The sequence below is a fragment of the Kogia breviceps genome, chromosome 3 (genome assembly GCF_026419965.1).
Source record: "Kogia breviceps isolate mKogBre1 chromosome 3, mKogBre1 haplotype 1, whole genome shotgun sequence".
NCBI classification, from domain to species: domain Eukaryota; kingdom Metazoa; phylum Chordata; class Mammalia; order Artiodactyla; family Physeteridae; genus Kogia; species Kogia breviceps.
The window spans coordinates 617,504-634,847 of record NC_081312.1 but is presented as its reverse complement, the minus strand read 5'-3'; the positions used below and the strand labels follow the sequence as shown (position 1 = coordinate 634,847).

General features: G+C 65.9%; 1 protein-coding gene across 7 annotated transcripts in view; it reads left to right on the top strand.

Annotated features, from left to right (window-relative positions):
* The window catches only part of PACS2 (phosphofurin acidic cluster sorting protein 2), a 64,373-nt gene extending 48,997 nt beyond the window's left edge, over positions 1-15,376 (top strand). For 2 of the 7 annotated variants that reach the window (XM_059058841.2, XM_059058842.2), the window contains exons 12-25: positions 116-258; positions 1,664-1,796; positions 2,077-2,181; positions 2,468-2,574; positions 2,923-3,077; positions 3,531-3,641; positions 4,114-4,222; positions 4,959-4,991; positions 8,563-8,605; positions 9,608-9,650; positions 9,939-10,074; positions 10,865-11,091; positions 11,352-11,465; positions 12,219-15,376. In XM_059058841.2, the coding sequence (XP_058914824.1) occupies positions 116-258; positions 1,664-1,796; positions 2,077-2,181; positions 2,468-2,574; positions 2,923-3,077; positions 3,531-3,641; positions 4,114-4,222; positions 4,959-4,991; positions 8,563-8,605; positions 9,608-9,650; positions 9,939-10,074; positions 10,865-11,091; positions 11,352-11,465; positions 12,219-12,337 (1,578 nt within the window). In that variant the 3' untranslated portion in view covers positions 12,338-15,376. Of the gene's footprint in view, positions 1-115; positions 259-1,663; positions 1,797-2,076; positions 2,182-2,467; positions 2,575-2,922; positions 3,078-3,530; positions 3,642-4,113; positions 4,223-4,958; positions 4,992-8,562; positions 8,606-9,607; positions 9,651-9,938; positions 10,075-10,864; positions 11,092-11,351; positions 11,466-12,218 lie in introns of those variants that run through there. The other 5 variants (XM_059058843.2, XM_059058844.2, XR_010839355.1 and 2 more) reach the window with 4 other exon arrangements.
* Positions 15,377-17,344: the final 1,968 nt, after the last annotated feature.

Sequence of the window (17,344 nt, the reverse complement as noted above, 5' to 3'; positions counted from 1 at the left end):
GAAAGGCCTAAGCAGTCTCACCCAAACCAAGGCCCCTCTGGCACAGGAGTGCATGGCCGAGAGGAGGCCCTGGAGGGGCGTGTGTTCCTGACCAGCGCCATTGTCTGTCCATCAGAGCGCACCCGCCCCGGGGGAGCAGCCAGCCCAGCCCGAGGACAGCCCGGAGGTGGAGACCTCTGCCCTGGACACGTTCACCGAGAAGCTGCCACCCAGCGGGCGGATCACCAAGACAGAGTCTCTGGTCATTCCCTCCACCAGGTGACTGGCCGCCCGGGGAGGCCATCAGCCCGGCGATGCCTGTGTGGGCCGGTGTGGGAGGGACCGTCTGACCCGACGAGCGTCACCCGGGAAGCACTCAGGTCTCCAGGCCTGTACCGGGAGGTCCACGTTGGACCCCCACCCACCATCTGCACCGACCTAGCCGCCTGCAGGTCTGACCGGGCCGAGGTGTGGCTGCCCGCTCCAAGGGCAGGGGAGGTCCCGCTGTCCTTGACTCACGTTCTCCTGGACCAGGGACTGTACGAGCGGAGCAGGGCTTGTGCTAGGTGCTGCTTCTCCCGTGGGCTGGGTGCCGGAGCACGTAGGGTGTGCCCTGCTGAGCCCGTGTGCGCTGCGTCGGGAGAGCTGGACCCAGCGCCTGTGTGGGCGAGCACAGCAGCCCTCACGGAGTGTGAGGGGTCCAGCACAGGATGTCTGTGGGGTGGTGGTGGGGCAACCGGGCCGGGGTCCCGAGGCCCCTGCCTCCCAGAGTGGGTCATGTGATTGGGGGAGCGCTGCATCAAAAGCTGGGGTCTAAGTTGCAGTGACCTCGGGTGGGTTCCTGGTGGTGGACCAGCCTTCTGGGTCCCTCACGTGCCCTCTTCCCCTCCCCCACCTCGGTCAGGCCCTTGCCCCGGCTCTGCTGCTCCTTCCTTGGGCACGCAGCCTCGCCCTCTAAGCTGTCATGCGTGGTCACCTCCGCCCCCCCCCCCGCCCCCAGCCGCCGTTTGCCACATGCCCACCACTGCCTCAGGGCCTCGGGTCCCACCCCACAGCTCGCTGTGCCCCTGGAGGGCCTCTCCCGGGGCTGCGGCCCCGTGCGGCTGACACTCAGCACGCTGCATTAGGCCTTACACCCCGATTTTCCAGTGTGGTACCCCCCGGATCAGCCCTCAGCGCCCACCGCCTGCCTGCCACCCCACGCAAGTCTACTCACAGAAATGAGAAACAAAACCCAGCATTAATACGGCATTTGGTATTGAAACCGCCAGCCTAGCTCTTCACCCGCTGGCAGCCCCTGCCCTGGCGTGAGACCCCGCGGGACAGGCACCTCGAGCACCAGGGCGGCCCGTCTTATGTTTCTGTGACAGGAATTTTCCAGAAGCAGCGGGTCTGGGCGCTGGCACTGACCTGGCGAGGGCGCGCAGAGGCCTGTGTCGGGGCTTGGAGGAGCTCCAGGATGCCAGGCACTGGGCTGCACCAGGCTTGTGTCCCGGGCGTGGGAGGTCTCAGTCCCCACAGGTGCCCCTCGGGCCCCCTGGGGTTGGTGGGCTCTGTGTGGCCTCTGGCCCTGCTGCCCGACAGCGCACACCTCGACCATCCTCAGCTGCCTCTGCTGCTTGGTGGCCCTTGCCTGGGGCAGCGGGTGCCTGCGGGCTGTCCCAGCCTGTCCCTTCCCCCGCAGGTCCGAGGGGAAGCAGGCGGGCCGCCGGGGCCGGAGCACGTCGCTGAAGGAGCGACAGCCGGCGCGCCCGCAGAACGAGCGGGCCAACAGCCTGGACAACGAGCGCTGCCCGGACACTCGGAGCCAGCTGCAGGTGGGTGCCCGGCCCAGGGCGGGGAGCCCGGCCACCCGCTTCCAAGGCGAGGGCCCCTGTTCTGTGCCTGGAGGGCTTGTCGGGACAGCCCGCTGCCCGTGGGCTGCCGGGGCCCTGCGGCGCCTTCAGCCCCGTGGCCGCTGTCCACGGCGAGGCCGTGTGTCTGAGCGCAGAGGAGGCTGAGCGCTCCCAGGTGGCTGCTGGAGAGGGAGTAGGCTGAGCAGGTGAGGGGCGGGCGCAGCTCCCCTCACGCTGGGTTCGGCGGGCGCTGTGTCTTCAGATCCCCAGGAAGACTGTGTATGACCAGTTAAACCACATCCTCATCTCCGATGACCAGCTCCCCGAAAACATCATTCTTGTCAACACCTCGGACTGGCAGGGGCAGGTGGGGAGGGGCGGTGCAGCCTCCCCGCAGAGGGGAGGGGGGAGGGGCGGCGCAAACTCCCCGCACAGGGGACGGGGGGGGGGGTGGGGGGGGGGCGGCGCAGCCTTCCGCAGAGGGGAGGAGGGAGGGGGCGGCGCAGCCTCTGCGGGGTGGGGCATCCACCCCGCAGGACGGAATGGCGGGGGTGCCTGGCCAGCCTTGCCTGTTTGAGGACCCTGACGGAGGCGCGCTCACAGGCGAGGCTGGTGGTGGGTGGCTCGGAGGCTCACCCTCCCCCGCCTGCCAGTTCCTCTCAGACGTCCTGCAGCGGCACACGCTCCCCGTGGTGTGCACTTGCTCTGCTGCCGACGTCCAGGCGGCCTTCAGCACCATCGTCTCCCGGATACAGAGATAGTGAGTCCCACACCCGCCGTGGCTGCCGCGGGGCACTGCCGCCCGGGAGTCCGTGGGGATCTCTGCACCCCAGCGTTTCGTGTGGCTCCGTCCTGCCGACCCGCAGTCTTGCCAGAACGGGGTGGAGAGCAGCAGCCCAGGCGGGAGCGTCCTCAGCGCTGGGGGAATCCTGGGAGGGTCTGGGGGGCCTGGGTTCCGGTGGCTCCATCAGCGTGAGCCGCGGGAGAGGCCAGGTGGAGGGGAGCAGGGGCGCCCTGGGGCCTCCCTGAGGCTCAGCGAGGACGGCCCTCGCGGCTGGGGCGGCTCCCTGAGGCCTCTGTCCCTCTCGTTCTGCCTGCGGGGCCGCAGCTGCAACTGCAATTCCCAGCCACCGACCCCCGTGAAGATCGCCGTGGCGGGCGCGCAGCATTACCTCAGCGCCATTCTGCGGCTCTTCGTGGAGCAGCTGTCCCACAAGACCCCCGACTGGCTGGGCTACATGCGCTTCCTCGTCATCCCGCTGGGTGAGGGCGCTCTTGATTCCTCAGGAGCCACGCGGGTGCCGGGCAGCGGTGGCCGCCCCCCGAGCGCCCGCAGGCCCCGCGGCTTGGGCGACTCGATGTCAGCTTGGATTTGTTGTCAAAGTGCCAGCCAAGTGGGGATTGGTTATTAACCTCTTAAAGTTATCAAAATGCTCTGCAAGTCAAAACCAGAATCCCAATTTTTGGCTTACACAATATGTTGCAAACAAATCTGTCTCCTGGAAAAAGGGTTGAGGTCTAGAGGAGACCCCTTCCCGTAGCGTGAGAGGCCGTCTGGTCTGCAGGACACACCTTGGTCCGGCCGAGTGATCTGTGTTCCAAGAAGGCCGAGAAGCCGCTTCCTTGGGGACCGGGGGCTGGGGGCCAAGGTCATCGGGGAGGCGCGGAACTGCGCGTGGGGTCTGCACACCCTGACGCTCTCCCCTCGTCTCGCAGGCTCCCACCCGGTGGCCAGATACCTGGGCTCCGTGGACTACAGGTACAACAACTTCTTCCAGGATCTGACCTGGAGAGACCTGTTCAACAAGCTGGAGGCCCAGAGCGCTGGTGAGGCCCGGCGCCGGCCGGCCCCCTTGCGACCCCGCCCTCGAGCCCACGCTGCCGCGCCCCTCGCGCGCGTGCCCACATCGGCCACGCCCCCCAGCCCTGGCGCCCAGCCCACCAAGCCTCCGTGAGAACCCGAGTCATTCCCTGTCTGCTGAGACGCGGCCTGTATGCCTGCCGTTTTCTCAGGCCGCTCTGGGGCCTGAGCGCCTCTGGGAGGGAGGGAGGGTCAGCGGGCAGGGCCAGTGGAGCCTCGGCCAGTATGCTTCCCTTAGCCCACCGTGAGCCGCAGAGGTCCTTGGCTACCGGGCCCCCAGGGAGGGCTCTTCAGGACTTGGACAGGCCTCGCTGCCCTCCCCAGGAACCCGTGAGGGTGGCGGCCAGAGGAGCCGCTCAGTCGCCCCCAGCATGGCCGCCTGGATTCGGGGTGCTGGCGTGCAGCACCCCACGAACCCCTCCTGGTCTCCTCGTGCAGTGCAGGACACGCCGGACATCGTGTCGAGGATCACGCAGTACATCTCGGGGGCCAACTGCGCCCACCAGCTGCCCATAGCCGAGGCCATGCTGACCTACAAGCAGAAGAGGTACCTCCCGGGGCCTGGGCGGGTGCGGGGCGGCGGCAGCGACCCGCCGTCCGTCTGCAGTCTCGGCGGGCAGCCCGCAGTTCTCGCTGTCCCAGCTCCTTGGGCTCTGTGGGAGGGAATCTGAGCTGGGATCAGGGGGAGCCTGTGAGCCATCCGAGCAGCCCCCAGTTCTCCTCGACCACCGCGCCCTTTCCCGACGCGAATCGGAGTTAGAATGAGCTGGTCGCTTTTTCTTTTCCCTTGTATGTGTTGGAACTTTCGGTAATAAAAGTTACGAGAATAGCGGTCCTGCTGCTAGACCCCCAGCAGCGACCTGCTTTCTCCAGCCTGGGCACACGCTCGTCCAACGGCGGGGCTTCTTGGCAGGGAGACCCGTTTTTTGCCCCGCCCAGTGCAGGTCGGTGGTCAGGACGGGGTGGGGCTGGGAGCACAGGTTGGGGGATCGAGCGGCCCCTTAGCCAGTCCCCGGACAGAGGCATCCCGGGTGGGGAAGGGCAGGTATAGGCAGACCACAGCCGGGCTGGTGAAGCGCAGCTCTCCCGCTCCCGTCGGGGGACGGCGCTTGGCTTCTAAGGCGGAGGGAGAATCGAGCCAAAGCCTCTGCAGGTGCCCAGCGCACAGCCTAGCGCCAGGTTCCCGGCTCTTCCTCCGCGAGGGGCACGGGGGCCACCGTGCTGGTGCCGCACCTGAGCACCGAATAACGTCATGTTTTTCTCTTTGGTGGCTTTCTGAAAAGGAGAAAGAACTTTCATTTTGACTTTACCCTCAGGTACCGCTGTCCCTGGGGCCGCGCCCCCTTCCGCCCGCTGGCTGGTCTTTAGGGCTGTTTAGCAGTGTCAGCAGGTGGGCCCGCTGTGCTGCCGGCTGCCCTAGCCAGGCTTGCACTCTCCGGCCCCGCCCCGACCCAGCTGCAGCGACAAAAGCCTGCTGCCTGCAAGTCGCTGGGCAGGCTCTTTGTTTCGGTCCTAAGTTTGGGTTTAAGAAGTGGCCGGTTGAACTTCTCCCTGAGTTGCTCCGTCTCTGAAGCCTGGCGGCGCTCCCTCTTAAATTCGCAGCAGGGGCTGGTTTCACCCCGAGAGCCGCCGGGTGCTGGCACCGCTCTCCGCCTGTGGGCTTTGCTCCCGGCACATGCTGCCAGCAGCTGGGGGAGGGTGGCGTTCATGCTGACCCTCCACGTGGGGGCGGTGAGGAGGGGGATGGGGAGCTCGCTCTGGGTGACGGCAGTGGTCAGCGGCCAGCCCCGAGCCCCCACCGCCCCGCACCCAGGCGGCAGAGAGCAGCTCTGGGCCATGTTTACCTGGATGGGACCGCTGCACATGGGCGAAGTGCTTGTCTCCCCCGAGGCGGCTCCACCCTCGGTTTGGCTGTCAGTTGGAAACAGCTCCGGATGCTTCCAGAGTTGCCCTTTCACACAGGGCCTCTGCCTGCCTGGCGTCCTGCACTGGGTCCCTCAGGGCGCTTCTCTGCCATGGATCTCAGGTTATTTGCTCTCCTGGGAAAGCCCCACAGGGAGGGTCCTTGGGTCCCAAGTGGCCTCTCTGTTGGGCCCTGGGGCAGACCAGGAGGAGGGGTCTAAGCCCGTTGGACTGTCCTGCTAAACAAGCCTCAGGGGCTAGAGAAAGACCAGCCGTGGTGTGCCCTGCTGAGCCCTCGGGCTGTGCTGTGGGCCTGCGCCAGCTTCCCTCCCCTCCCCGACCCCCCCGCCCGCCCTTAGCCGAGGCGCCAGGAGTCTGCGGCCTGCTTCGCTGCCTGGGCCACAGCTTCTCAACTGTGATGCGGTTGGCGCTCGTGAGCCTCGAGCCGGGGCTTAGGAGACCCTGAGCCTCCTCCACGCCTCGTGCCCCCGCCTCCGCGTTACAGTGGTGACACCGGCATGGGGGGTCGGGTGAGGGCTCTGGATGCCCTGGGTGGAGCCCTGTGAAGGCAGCGTGCCATCCATGCTTGGAGCCCGGGGCTGGAAGGGCAGCAGGTTGGCCTTTGCCTTCTGTGACGGAGAACAGGCTGCTGTCCACCTGGAGGGGTCAGGAGACCCAGGAGAGGATGGAAAGCGACACAGCTCTTCGGGTCCTCCTCCAGCCCAGGCCCCGTGAGGGACCTGCAGGGAGGAGCCTATCTGCCCAACACCAGCTCCCGGCCTGGGCTCAGACCTGCCGTTGGTCCCCCCTGGCAACCGCTAGAGGGCTGCCCAGCACCTCCACACCAACCTCGTGTGGGCTGCGCCCCCTCAGCCTCCAAGGCCCCCCCCCACCCCCCCGTCAAGTGGAGGCACGCTGCACCTCCCCCCACGTGCGGGTCTCAGGAGCCACGCCCAGCTGCCCCTGCCACCTGCCAAGAACACGTGTGCCCTTCCGCATCCAGGGTCCAGGGTGAGGGGTTTCGGTGGAAGCTGGTGTCACCCCCGTCTCGCCGGGCGCGTGCCGTGTGCTGGATGTGGTCTGCATGGCCCAGGGGCACGGCTTGGCTTTGGTGTTTGTGGCGTGCAGTCTCCAGAGTCCCATCTCTTGAGGCCCCCGTTTGCCTGCCTTCCTGCGCGCCGTCGTGGGGCGGGGTCGGGCAGTGGCTCGCTGAGGGTGGGAGCCCTGAGGGTCTGAGCCTGCCGTGCTCTGGGCCAGGGACCCCACCCAGCTTCCTGCTTCTTGCTACCCTGCATGCAGAAGGAGGTCTGGGCGCAGGACTTGGGTGGTTCCATTGCTTGAAATGCAAAAAGAGAAGTTTTCTCTTCCAACTGTACTGCTTGTAAAGGGGAGAGAGACCGGTGATCTGGTCATTTTCAGTTGGACGGACTGAACCTGTAGGGTCTTTCGCCCAAAGACGTTTGCTGTCTCTCGTGAAGGTGGGGTGGGTGGTGCCGGGTCAGAGGTTGTGGGTGCCCACGTCCCGGCGGGGGGGGGGAGGGGGACGGCTCCTGCCGGTAGGTGCCGTGGCGCTGGCTGTGGGGCGGCACCTCCTGCCGGGACCGGCGCTTTGTGCTGGCCCCGGGGCCAGGGTCACTTGGCCAGCCGGTGGCCACGCTTCACGGAGAGCGCCAGCGAGGTGCAGGCGTCCGCGCCCCGCAGGGGCAGGGAGGGGAGGGCCTTTTGAAGGCTCTGGCGACGTGGGGCTCCTGGTCCCAGGAATTGGTGCCCAGGGAGGCCCCCCAACCGCCTGCTTGGAGCAGAGGCTTCTCCCTGAGCGACACCCTTGGGCCACTGCCTTGCGTGGCGCGCACGTGTGGACTCACCGCGGAAGAGTCGATCTTTGACAACAGGCTCTGGTTTAGGGAGATGAGACAAGTGGAACTGGGAGGTCGGCTCGGAGAGCATGCCGGCGGCTGGGTGGACACCCCCAGCCGAGGAAGCGGGGAGGGGGCGCCTATCTTCTCTGAAGCTGGGGGAGGGACAGAAGGCCCAGGACCGGCCCGCCCTGGGGACCTACACGGAGGCGGCCAAGAAGGAGGCACTCTCCCAGCCACTGGTGGAGCCTCAGTCCTGCGGGAGAGCCCCTCGGACCACAGCCCAGGCTAAGGCAGACACCAGGCGGGGGCAGCCTGCTGCCAGCTGAGCCACAGGAGCAGCCCTGGCTGGGGGAGGAGGGGGAGGAACAGACAGGGGTTTGCACCCCCTTGGCTCCTGCCGACACCCGCACCCAGGGCCCTTGGACGCTGGATGCCTTTGCCACCGACGGGCTGTGGCGAGGCTGGGGTTCTGCCAGAAGTCTTGCAGAGCCCGTGGGCACAGTACAGCGGCACAGCCCACGGAGCCTCGCTCTCGCTCTGGGGCTACACTTGGGGCATCGTTCTGTTAGAATGTGGCGTGTGCACCCCATCACCGAGGCCAAAGTCCTGGGGACAGGCCCCCCCCCAACAGTGGGCACCAACTCTACCCAGACCACCCGGGAGAAACCCCCCCAGCCTGGCTTGGGACAGCCACCCCCAGTCACTGACTGAGGCCCAGACTGTTCCTGGGGCATCCTGGGGCCACAGAGAGCCGGCCTCTCTTGGGGCTCAGTGAGTGGGGCCAGCAGGAAGACGGCTGGGCTGGGCTGGGCTGGCTGCCCCGAGCCCCAGGCCCCCAGGATAGAGCGGCAGGTTCCCGGGCGAGGCTGCACTCCCCGCCCTTCCCCTCTGGGCTGCCCCGTGGGCCTCTGTGCACGACGGTGCAGAGCCGGGAGGGGGTGCCTGTCCCTCAGCGCAGAGATGCGTTTGCCTTTCCTGTGTGTCCGAAGGCTTTGCGGCTCCGGGTCCGAGGTCCAGGCCAGGCATCCTGCGGGAGGGTGGGAGTGAGGCCGTGGGTGGGGCAGGGCCACTCCGAAAGGGCCCGTCCCTCCGGGAGAGCGCTAACTGTCTGTTTCCCTCGTCTTAGCCCCGATGAAGAGTCCTCTCAGAAGTTCATTCCCTTCGTCGGGGTGAGTACCGCTCGGGCAGGCAGTGCCTTGCCCGAGGCCTTCCCGCCGCTTGGCTGGCTCCACCACTCGCTGGGAGACCGTTTGTCTGCCAAGAGATCTTTTATAGTCACTCTGTTCTTAGGTTAACCTGATATATTCCAGAACCTTCCTTACCAGTGTCAGCTGAGGACTCGCCTTATACATTTCTCCCACCCTAAAGCTCTCTGTTTCTTTCTTGTTGAGGTAGGGGGGTGAGCCAGGCATATCGCTGCCCCGGCTCTGCTGGGGCCTGACATGGGGAAGCAGGCCGCCCACCTGGGGGTGAGAGTCCAGGTCTCAGCACCGTCCTGGGTGGCCGGGGCCAGTGTCAGGCTCGGCTCTTCACGGGGCACTGAGGCTCGGCAGGCCTCAGGACACGCCCCGCCTGGGGTGGGGGCGGAGGGCTGCCTCTGTCCTGCGGGAGCCGCAGGGCAGGCTTGCTCGGCTGGGATCACCCCTGTAAGTTGGGAGGTTTTGCTTTCTCCCACTGCCGAGGAGTAAGGGCTGCTCCTCGCCATGCAGGCCGCGCGTCCACAGCCTGTGGTCCCGCCGTGGTCTCCAGCCCGGCATCCGCTGTGAGAGCCGTACGGCAGCCTGGCAGACAGCAGGGCCTCTAGGCTGTGGTTCTGCTCGGGCGTCAGGAGGCTGCGAGCTGTACTTGGAGGGTGCTGGTCCGGAGCAGCCTGTCCTGAGGAAGCTGCTGCGGTGACGGGAGGGCCTGTCCCGCTGGCTGCACTTGAGATGCCACCGCGTGACCGAGGCAGGAGCCGTTGTCGTGATTTCTTTCACGTGACACAGCTCCCGCCCTGGTCAGGGTGGGGCCGGGCCCCCACCCGGCAGCCCACGCGGGTTTGGTGCAGGCCCCAGGAGTTCCTGGGGGCTGGGGGGACACGGAGGACGGGTGGTAGGAAAGCAGGTCGCTGCCCGGGTGCGGCGTCCCAGCGCCGCCCCGTGCCGCTGCCAGCGCGTCCCGTTGCCTTCTAGGTGGTGAAGGTTGGGATAGTGGAGCCGTCCTCGGCCGCATCAGGTAACTGCGTCGCCCCTGCGCTCGGGCTGGGATGCAGGGGGGCCGGGCAGCCCCAGCGCCGACACGCTCCTTGCTGCGGGGCTTCTGCTCCCCACGGGGGGGCCACCCCGACCCTGGGGGCCTGACAGCTCCCCCTCGACCTGGGCGGGGTGGTGGTGGGGTCTCCTGCTTCCCGCACACGCCCCCACCCAGCCCACGACCGCCTGGCCCCCCTGCCATGTCTGGCTCCAGAGGGCTTGCGGCAGAGCAGCGGGGGAGCTCAGCACCGGCCCCCAACTCCTTCCCAAGGTGACTCAGATGACGCGGCCCCCTCGGGTTCCAGCGCACTCTCGTCCACCCCGCCGTCCACATCTCCCGCGGCCAAGGAGGCCTCACCCACCCCGCCCTCCTCCCCGTCGGTGAGCGGGGGCCTGTCCTCCCCCAGGTAAATGCAGCCATGTGGGCGGACGCTGCACACCAGCTCACGCCATCCGTCCCCCCAGTGCAGCAGGGACACTGCTGAGCACAGTGGCAGTTCCTCGTGGTCCCTGGCCATACCCTGGGGTGCCAGGAAGCAGAGGGTCAGGGCGGAAGGTGGGCCCAGCGGCCCTGCAGTGGCCGTGGTGGTGTCAGCCCGGGCTCATCAGACAAGTGAGTCGGGGCGCTGGACTGCTGAGTCCTGGCCTGGTGTCTCCCCACCTCGCCCCACCCCCTGCCTTCCTAGGGACGGGAACTACAGAGTATAAATACAGGGTGCTCTGCACACAGAGGGGATTTTGGAAACTCAGATGTGAGTAGAAGGCGCGGGGACAGCGGGTGGCCGGTCCGCGGCCCCTCGCGGCTGCCCTCAGGGCTCTTGTGAGAACTCACCCAGGCAGGAGTGCCCCAGCGTCGGGGAGGACTTGGGCCCTGAGGCCGCACCTCCAAGGGGGCGGTTGGCCTGGGCCCTCCAGACAAAGCGGCAGCGTGGGCGGGCAGCAGGTCTGGACACTGCTGGGTGACCCCAGCATCGCGACGACGGTGGAGCCACGGGCGCAGACGGGGCTGCCCCAGGAGACCAGGATGGCCCGCCAGCGGGCTCTGGGCCCCAAGCTCCCCTCCGTCCTCAGCCGCTGCCGGCGGTCCCCCGACATCGGGCAGCACAGGCACCGGTGGGCGCCTCGCCTGTGCCAGCCGCGGGGGTGCCGCCGTTACCCGCTGAGGATGGAGGGGTGAGCCTCCCTCGTCTTTCACAGCCAGGGCGTCGGCGCTGAGCTGATGGGGCTGCAGGTGGATTACTGGACGGCAGCCCAGCCCGCAGACAGGAAGAGAGATGCGGAGAGGAAGGACCCGCCCACCGCCAAAAACACACTCAAGTGCACCTTCCGGTCTCTCCAGGTCAGCAGGCTGCCCAGCAGCGGCGAGGCTGCGGCCACGCCCACCATGTCCATGACCGTGGTCACCAAGGAGAAGAACAAGAAGGGTGAGGTGGGGAGGCGGGCTGGCTGTCGGGACAATCGAAGGGGCCGCCGGGCAGGCCCCGAGGGCACCGCAGGCCTGGGGGCTGCTTCTGACCAGAGCCCCGGGCAAAGGCCTCCTGGTGGGCGGGCGGTGGCAGGCAGGGTCCGTGCGGAAGGGGGTCCAGATTAGCAGGGTCCAGGGGCCGAGGTGAGCCCACAGCCCCTGCTACCGCCCCATCCCTGAGGGACAACGGGAGGACAGCACAGCCCCTTTTCCTCCTAGTGATGTTTTTGCCCAAGAAAACCAAGGACAAGGATGTAGAGTCCAAAAGCCAGTGCATTGAGGGTATCAGCCGTCTGATCTGCACCGCCAAGCACCAGCAGAACATGCTGCGGGGTGAGCGCTGCCTCCCTCCCTCTCTGTCTCTGTCTCCATCTCTCTCTCTCTCTCTCTCTCTCTCTCTCTCTCTCTCTCTCTCTCTCTCTCTCTCTCTCTCTCTCTCTCTCTCTCTCTCTCTCTCTCTCTCTCTCTCTCTCTGTGCCCCAGTGCGAGTGGGGGTGGGGGTGGTAGGATATGGAAGTAAACCAGAGCCGAGCTGGGTGACTTTTCTAAGTTCACCTCAGGAAATTCTTTTGTTTGCTGTGAAGTCATATCACGTAGTTTGAGCTTTGAACGCATGTGGATGAGGCTATTTGTGTGCGTGGAATGGCTTTTCCAGTTCTGAGAAGTAACTTCTCAGTCCTTTGTGCTTTATGTCAGACTTTCTATAGAAAATACTCTGCAACTAACAGAATACGGAGCTCTCGAGGTTTTTCTTTTTTCATGAGCTCGAGTCTGCCTGCCTCTGTTGACTTCCTGGTTTAAGTGGAGAGCGTTTTAAGTTGGGTTTGCAGAGCCCTGCTGAGGCAGAGGGGCTGTGGACAAGCGGCTCCCCTGACGTCGGGGAGGGGCTGGCCATGGGGCCGGCGGTGGGCGGGCAGTAGGAAGGTCCGCAAGGTGGGCTGGGCCGTCCCAGACCTCCTCCTGCGGGGCCACCGAGGACCAGCGAGTGTCGCCCGGGCGTCCCCGGGGGTGTCAGGCCGTCCAGCCGCGTTCTGTGCCACGGCCTGGAGGAGGGGCAGGAGGGTCAGGCGGTCTTGTCCCCCACAGTCCTCATCGACGGTGTGGAGTGGAACGACGTCAAGTTCTTCCAGCTGGCGGCCCAGTGGTCCTCCCACGTCAAGCACTTCCCCATCTGCATCTTCGGACACTCCAAGTCCACCTTTTAGCCCCGCCTGCCAAGGGGCTGCGCCGGCTCCCCGCCCTGCAGCCCTGCGATGGCCGAGCGCCGGGAGGGCCCAGCTGCTTTTATGTTAACATTTCAGTTTACTGCAGAGACAGACCCTTAAAAACCCAGAGAAGAACAGTCTTAAGTGTGAACATGTGCTCACTACCTGGACACTAACGGGCAGCCCCCCACCGGGATCCCGTAACTGCTCTGCTTATTAACCAGAACGTCCCGGCAGGGCTGGGAGGTCAGGCGGACAGTGTTGAACTTGAGAATCGTGGAAGGTGTGTTGTGGCCTCAGGACTCCCCCCACCCAGCCCCCCAACAAGAAAGGTTCTTGCCTTTGCGTCCTGTCCTTTCTGAAAGCCAGGACTCTGCTTCCTCAGAGCCAGGGCCTGGCGGGCGGCCCCCCGGACCCCAGGCTGCCTGTGTGCCCAGGCACCGAGCTGGGGAGACAGAGGCCAAAGGCCAGCTTTCTGTCGGGGGTGTCCTGGGCGGAACGGAGGCCAGTCGGGCCAGTCAGACCAGCCCTGGGCCCCAGCCACCAACCAGCAAAGAGATGCCCCAGTACCGCCCACTCGTGGATCCCAGTAAACTCCAGCCACGGGGCAGTGGAGGTTTTATAGTAGCGGATATTTTTAATGCTTTCAAATACATGTTGCAATGTAGCTGCCAAACAGACGTTGCTCTTCTGAAGCCGCAGCAGCCCCTTAGGGCTAAGGTGGAGCCAGCTGTGCTACCCGGGGCCGGGCCCCCAGCCCTCCACACCCGCTGCTCCCCCCCGGCCGCCCCCACGGCACCGCTCTGCTTCTGCGAGCCGTGCCCGCCCCAGACTTAGTGGGCACAGTGGCTTCTGCAGCTGCCTCCTCCTGCCCCCACCCCAGCCCCCTTGCTGGCTGGGACGTGTTTGTCATCTGCAACACTAATGTGGCCAGTCAGAGCTCAGACAAGGCGGCCAGACCATAGGGGCCGAGCCCCGTCGGGGCTGTGGGTGAAGCAGGGGCCCCACCTCCAGGCCGGGCTCCTCAGGACGGAGGGATTTGGGGTCTGGGTCCCTGCGGGGGGGGGGGGGGGGCAAGCCTGTCCTCCACCTTAGGCCAGGGTCCTCGCCAGTCCTCCCGCTCCCCCACAGGCCTGCACCCCAGCCCTCCACAGGAAGAGCCCCCCAGCTCCTGCCCCTTGGCAGCTGTGGCTGTAGGACCGTGGTGACCCACCCAAGGGGCTGCGAGCCCAGTTTCCTAGGGCTGAGAGCCACACATGCTGTGCTCAGAAACAGTGCCAAACGCAGACAGGCTGCAGGCCTTTCCCGCTCTTCTGGAGGACAGGCCTCACCAACAGCCCGTGGCACAGAGGGGTCCCACTTGGTGGATGGAAAATGGCCTATTTTTCTTATCCGTGGCTACCTGCTTACCTCCCCCAGGCGGCTGTACAGGGTCCGAGTGTCCATGGCTGAGGGCCTTGGACCTAGCTGGCAGACAGGATTTGGACATGACCTTGGACCAGGGGCCCTGCCCCTCCCTGGGAAGGACCTGGGTGAGGGTGCAGGCTGCTGAGCTGAGGACCCCTTGGGCGGCCTGTGTGGCATCTGCCTGCGGCTACACTCAGAAAAGCAGCCTGGGGACCTTGAGCCTCCCCGCCCTTGTTCCCGCCACTGGCCTCAGGGCCTTGGTTACTAGTCGAGTTTCCAAAGGTCACACTCAACAGGAAGGAGGTGCAGGTGACACACCGTCGACTTAGCTTTCCAGCTGCAGAGCTAGTTTTAGGAGTAGGGCCAAAGGGGGCTGTCCCATCCATCCCAACTGTGAGCTGTCCTCCTCACACCTCCCTGTGTCCTTGTACCCACAAGGAGAAGACACCCAGCACCTCCACCCTGTGCCGCTAGGCCTGTAGAGCCCAGTCGTGGTCTGTCCAGTGCCATGGGGCCCACCGGCCACACTGTTCATGGGCCCAGGCGGTCGTACAGATGGCCCCGACCACCATAACTCACTCGGAGACCTGGGCTTTGCTCACGCCGGTGCCTCGGTTTCCCCATTGGCTAAATGGGGATGGTCACGTTTCCCCAGCCTACCTCATGGAGCTGTTCTGAGGATACATACAAAAGCACTTTGTCCCTGGGAGAAAGGTGATGCAGAAGCCAAAGCCGTCTGTGACTGAGCCAGTGCAGCTGCGAGCACATGGGGGGCGGTGGGGGCATGTGAGGAACACGGGCCCCAGACCATGACCCACAGGACAGGAGCAGGGGTTCGCAGCCCATTGGGTGACCAGTGGTCCCTAGGACTCAGAGGCTAAGCCACCAGTCACCTTCGGGTAAGGCCAGGCTCCTCGTGGGCCTGGTGGCACGGTGTGGGCAGGCTCTGCCCTCGCTGAGGCCCCGTGGAGGTGAGCTCCAGCCCTGTATCTGGGCCACTGCTTTTCCCTCCTCGTGTTGGCCCCCTGAGTCCCCATCTCCTCAGGGCAAGCAGGCCGGTGTCCCGAGTCTGTCATAGCTGCAGATCCGGAAGGAGAGGGACTCTGGGCCCAGAACCAAAGGTTTCTGTGCAGCAGCGGGCAGATCAGAGCAGCCAGGGCCAGCATTGCTGCCCTGTCCTCACTCCCAGATAATGAAGACCTGACTGGCCTTTGTCCCAGAACAGGTTCCTCATGACAAGACCGGGCCACTTGCTCCCAAAGGCCAGTTGCCTGACCCCTACACCTGTTCCTTGACCCCCTCCCGAGACCCGTCCTGTCCGCCGGTGGAGAGGAAAAGAAGTCCTTGGCAGGGGCCTGAGGACTGGGCTTGGGGGTCCCTCCCCCAGGGGAGGCTAAGGGGTGCCACCGTGCGTTCCTGCAGACCCCCGCGTCCAGTTCTTTGTGCATTGTTTGGTTTCTAGGATGTATGTGTTGCTAGGTTTTTGGTTTGTTTTTTTTTTTTAAGGAAAACAGGATTAATGTAAATAGCGTTTTTGGAAAACAGATTCTAATCTCACGTTATGTGACCACGTGGAGTATTTTAAGGTGCTGATGCGACACTAATAAACGCGGGGAGCACTCCCAGGCCCTCCCTCGCCTGCTGTGTGATTGATTCCTCTCGAGCAGCCTCTGCCCCTCCATCCGTCCAGGCGCGAGCTCAGCCCGCACGTCGCGGGCCGGCGCTCCGAGTTCCCCACGCGAGGCGGGGACCCAAGGGGGCCTGGGCTCAGGGGGCGCCTGCGAGGCGAGCCCCTCCGGGCGGCGCGGGGCCGGAACTCCTCGAGAGCCCGAGATGGAACCCCGGGCCATGGACACCGTGGGAGCAGGTACGCGTGGCGAGCGGAACCGCGGTCGGCCGCTGACAACCGAGCCCAGGACGCAGGCGCGAAAACGGGCCGGAAGCGGAAACGGCAGGGCGGAGCCTGTCGAGGCGGAAGTTCGTGGGGCTCGACTCCGCCCCCTCGGGCATTCCAGAACGGCTGTGGGCCCCACCCTTTGACCCTCCCACCACAATGGGCCCGCCCCCGTCCCCGTAGTGTGCCCCGCCCCTCCCCCGCTCCCATAACCCGGTGTGCCCCGCCCCTCCCCGCCCCCACCCAGTGTACCCCGCCCCCGTCCCCGTAGTGTGCCCTCCCCACCCCCGCTCCCATAGCTTGTGTACCCCGCTCCTTCCCCACCCCTGCACCCCTTGTGTACCCCACCTCTCCCCCACCTCTGTACCCGTAGTGTATCCTGCTCCTCCCCCGCTGACCGCCGCCTCCCATGGTTCCCTCCCTTTGACGCTCGCCGTGTGTCTCCATGACCCTTGCCCTACCACCCCTCAGCGAACTCCTCAACCCCAGACCCCGTGGAGTGGAGAGGGGCCGGCTGCCGTCTGCTGCGGCATCTTCACGGTGGTCGTGGGGGCGGGGGGCGCAGAGCCTGGACCTTGGGGTGTGGCCGGGAGGCGTCGAGGTGAGGTCACAGAGGTCGGGAGGAGGGAGACGGGGAGATCTGGGGGGGGGCCCTTCTCTCTCGCCTGGGTGTTCCGCGCCTTCAGTGCGCCCCGCAGGCAGGGTCCAGAGGAGACGCACCTGGGCCGTCTGGGGGCACATCCAAGGAGCTGGAGCCGCGGTGGGAGAGGGGGCGTCCCTGGGGGAGCCGGCAGGAGGCCGGGCAGGGCGGCGGCCGCAGCTGCTCGGGCCTGGTTGACCATGTGGAGAAGAATATGGCTGTAGGAGCTGGGGACCAAGGACACGCACGGGGTCGACCCTGCTGGGTGTCCCTGGCCGAGGTCCATGCAGCACTCTTTGGGCAGCGGCTGGAAGATGTGCCCTGCAGATCCTGACGCGGCCCTGCTCTGCCCGAGGGGCCCAGGTAGCCGTGGGCACCTACCCCCCGGAGCCCCAGACGTGCAGGCGAGCCCCCAAGGGGCTGGAGATGGACTGCGGGAAGCGTTTGTTTAAGGCCTTCCCGGGGAAGATGCCAGAGTCGCAGCCGTCCCCAGAGAACGGACAGCCCTCGGCTCCACCAAGCCCAGCGGTGGCCTGGGGCCAGCCCAGTGCCCCGAGCAGCAGTCAGCAGGTGCTGCAGACTCAGGGCTGGGTAAGCTGAAGCGGGCTGTGGCCTCTGGGCCCCCGGGCTCCTCTCTGGAAACCCCGGGGACTGGCCTCGGAGGTGTGGGTGGAGAGGGGCCTCTCGAGCTGGGGGAGGGCCAAACAGCGTCTGATAAGAAGCAGGTGCTGGCTTGGGGGCCATGCAGAGCGTCAGCGTTCTCTTCCCAGAGCCCTGGGTGGGCACCAAGGTGGGCGTGGCCCCTCCTGTCCCCCACAGCTGTGGGCTCTGCCCCTCTGCCAGCCGACCCAACCCCGGGCGCCACTACCAAGCCCCAGGCTGCCCACGTTGCTATCAACCATCAGCCCCTGCTTTATTTATTTTGAAAAAATTTATTTATTTTTGGCTGTGTTGGGTTTTTGTTGCTGCGCGCAGGCTTTCTCTAGTTGCGGCGAGCAGGGGCTGCTCTTCGTTGCGGTGCGCGGGCTTCTCATCGCGGTGGCTTCTCTTGTTGCGGAACATGGAC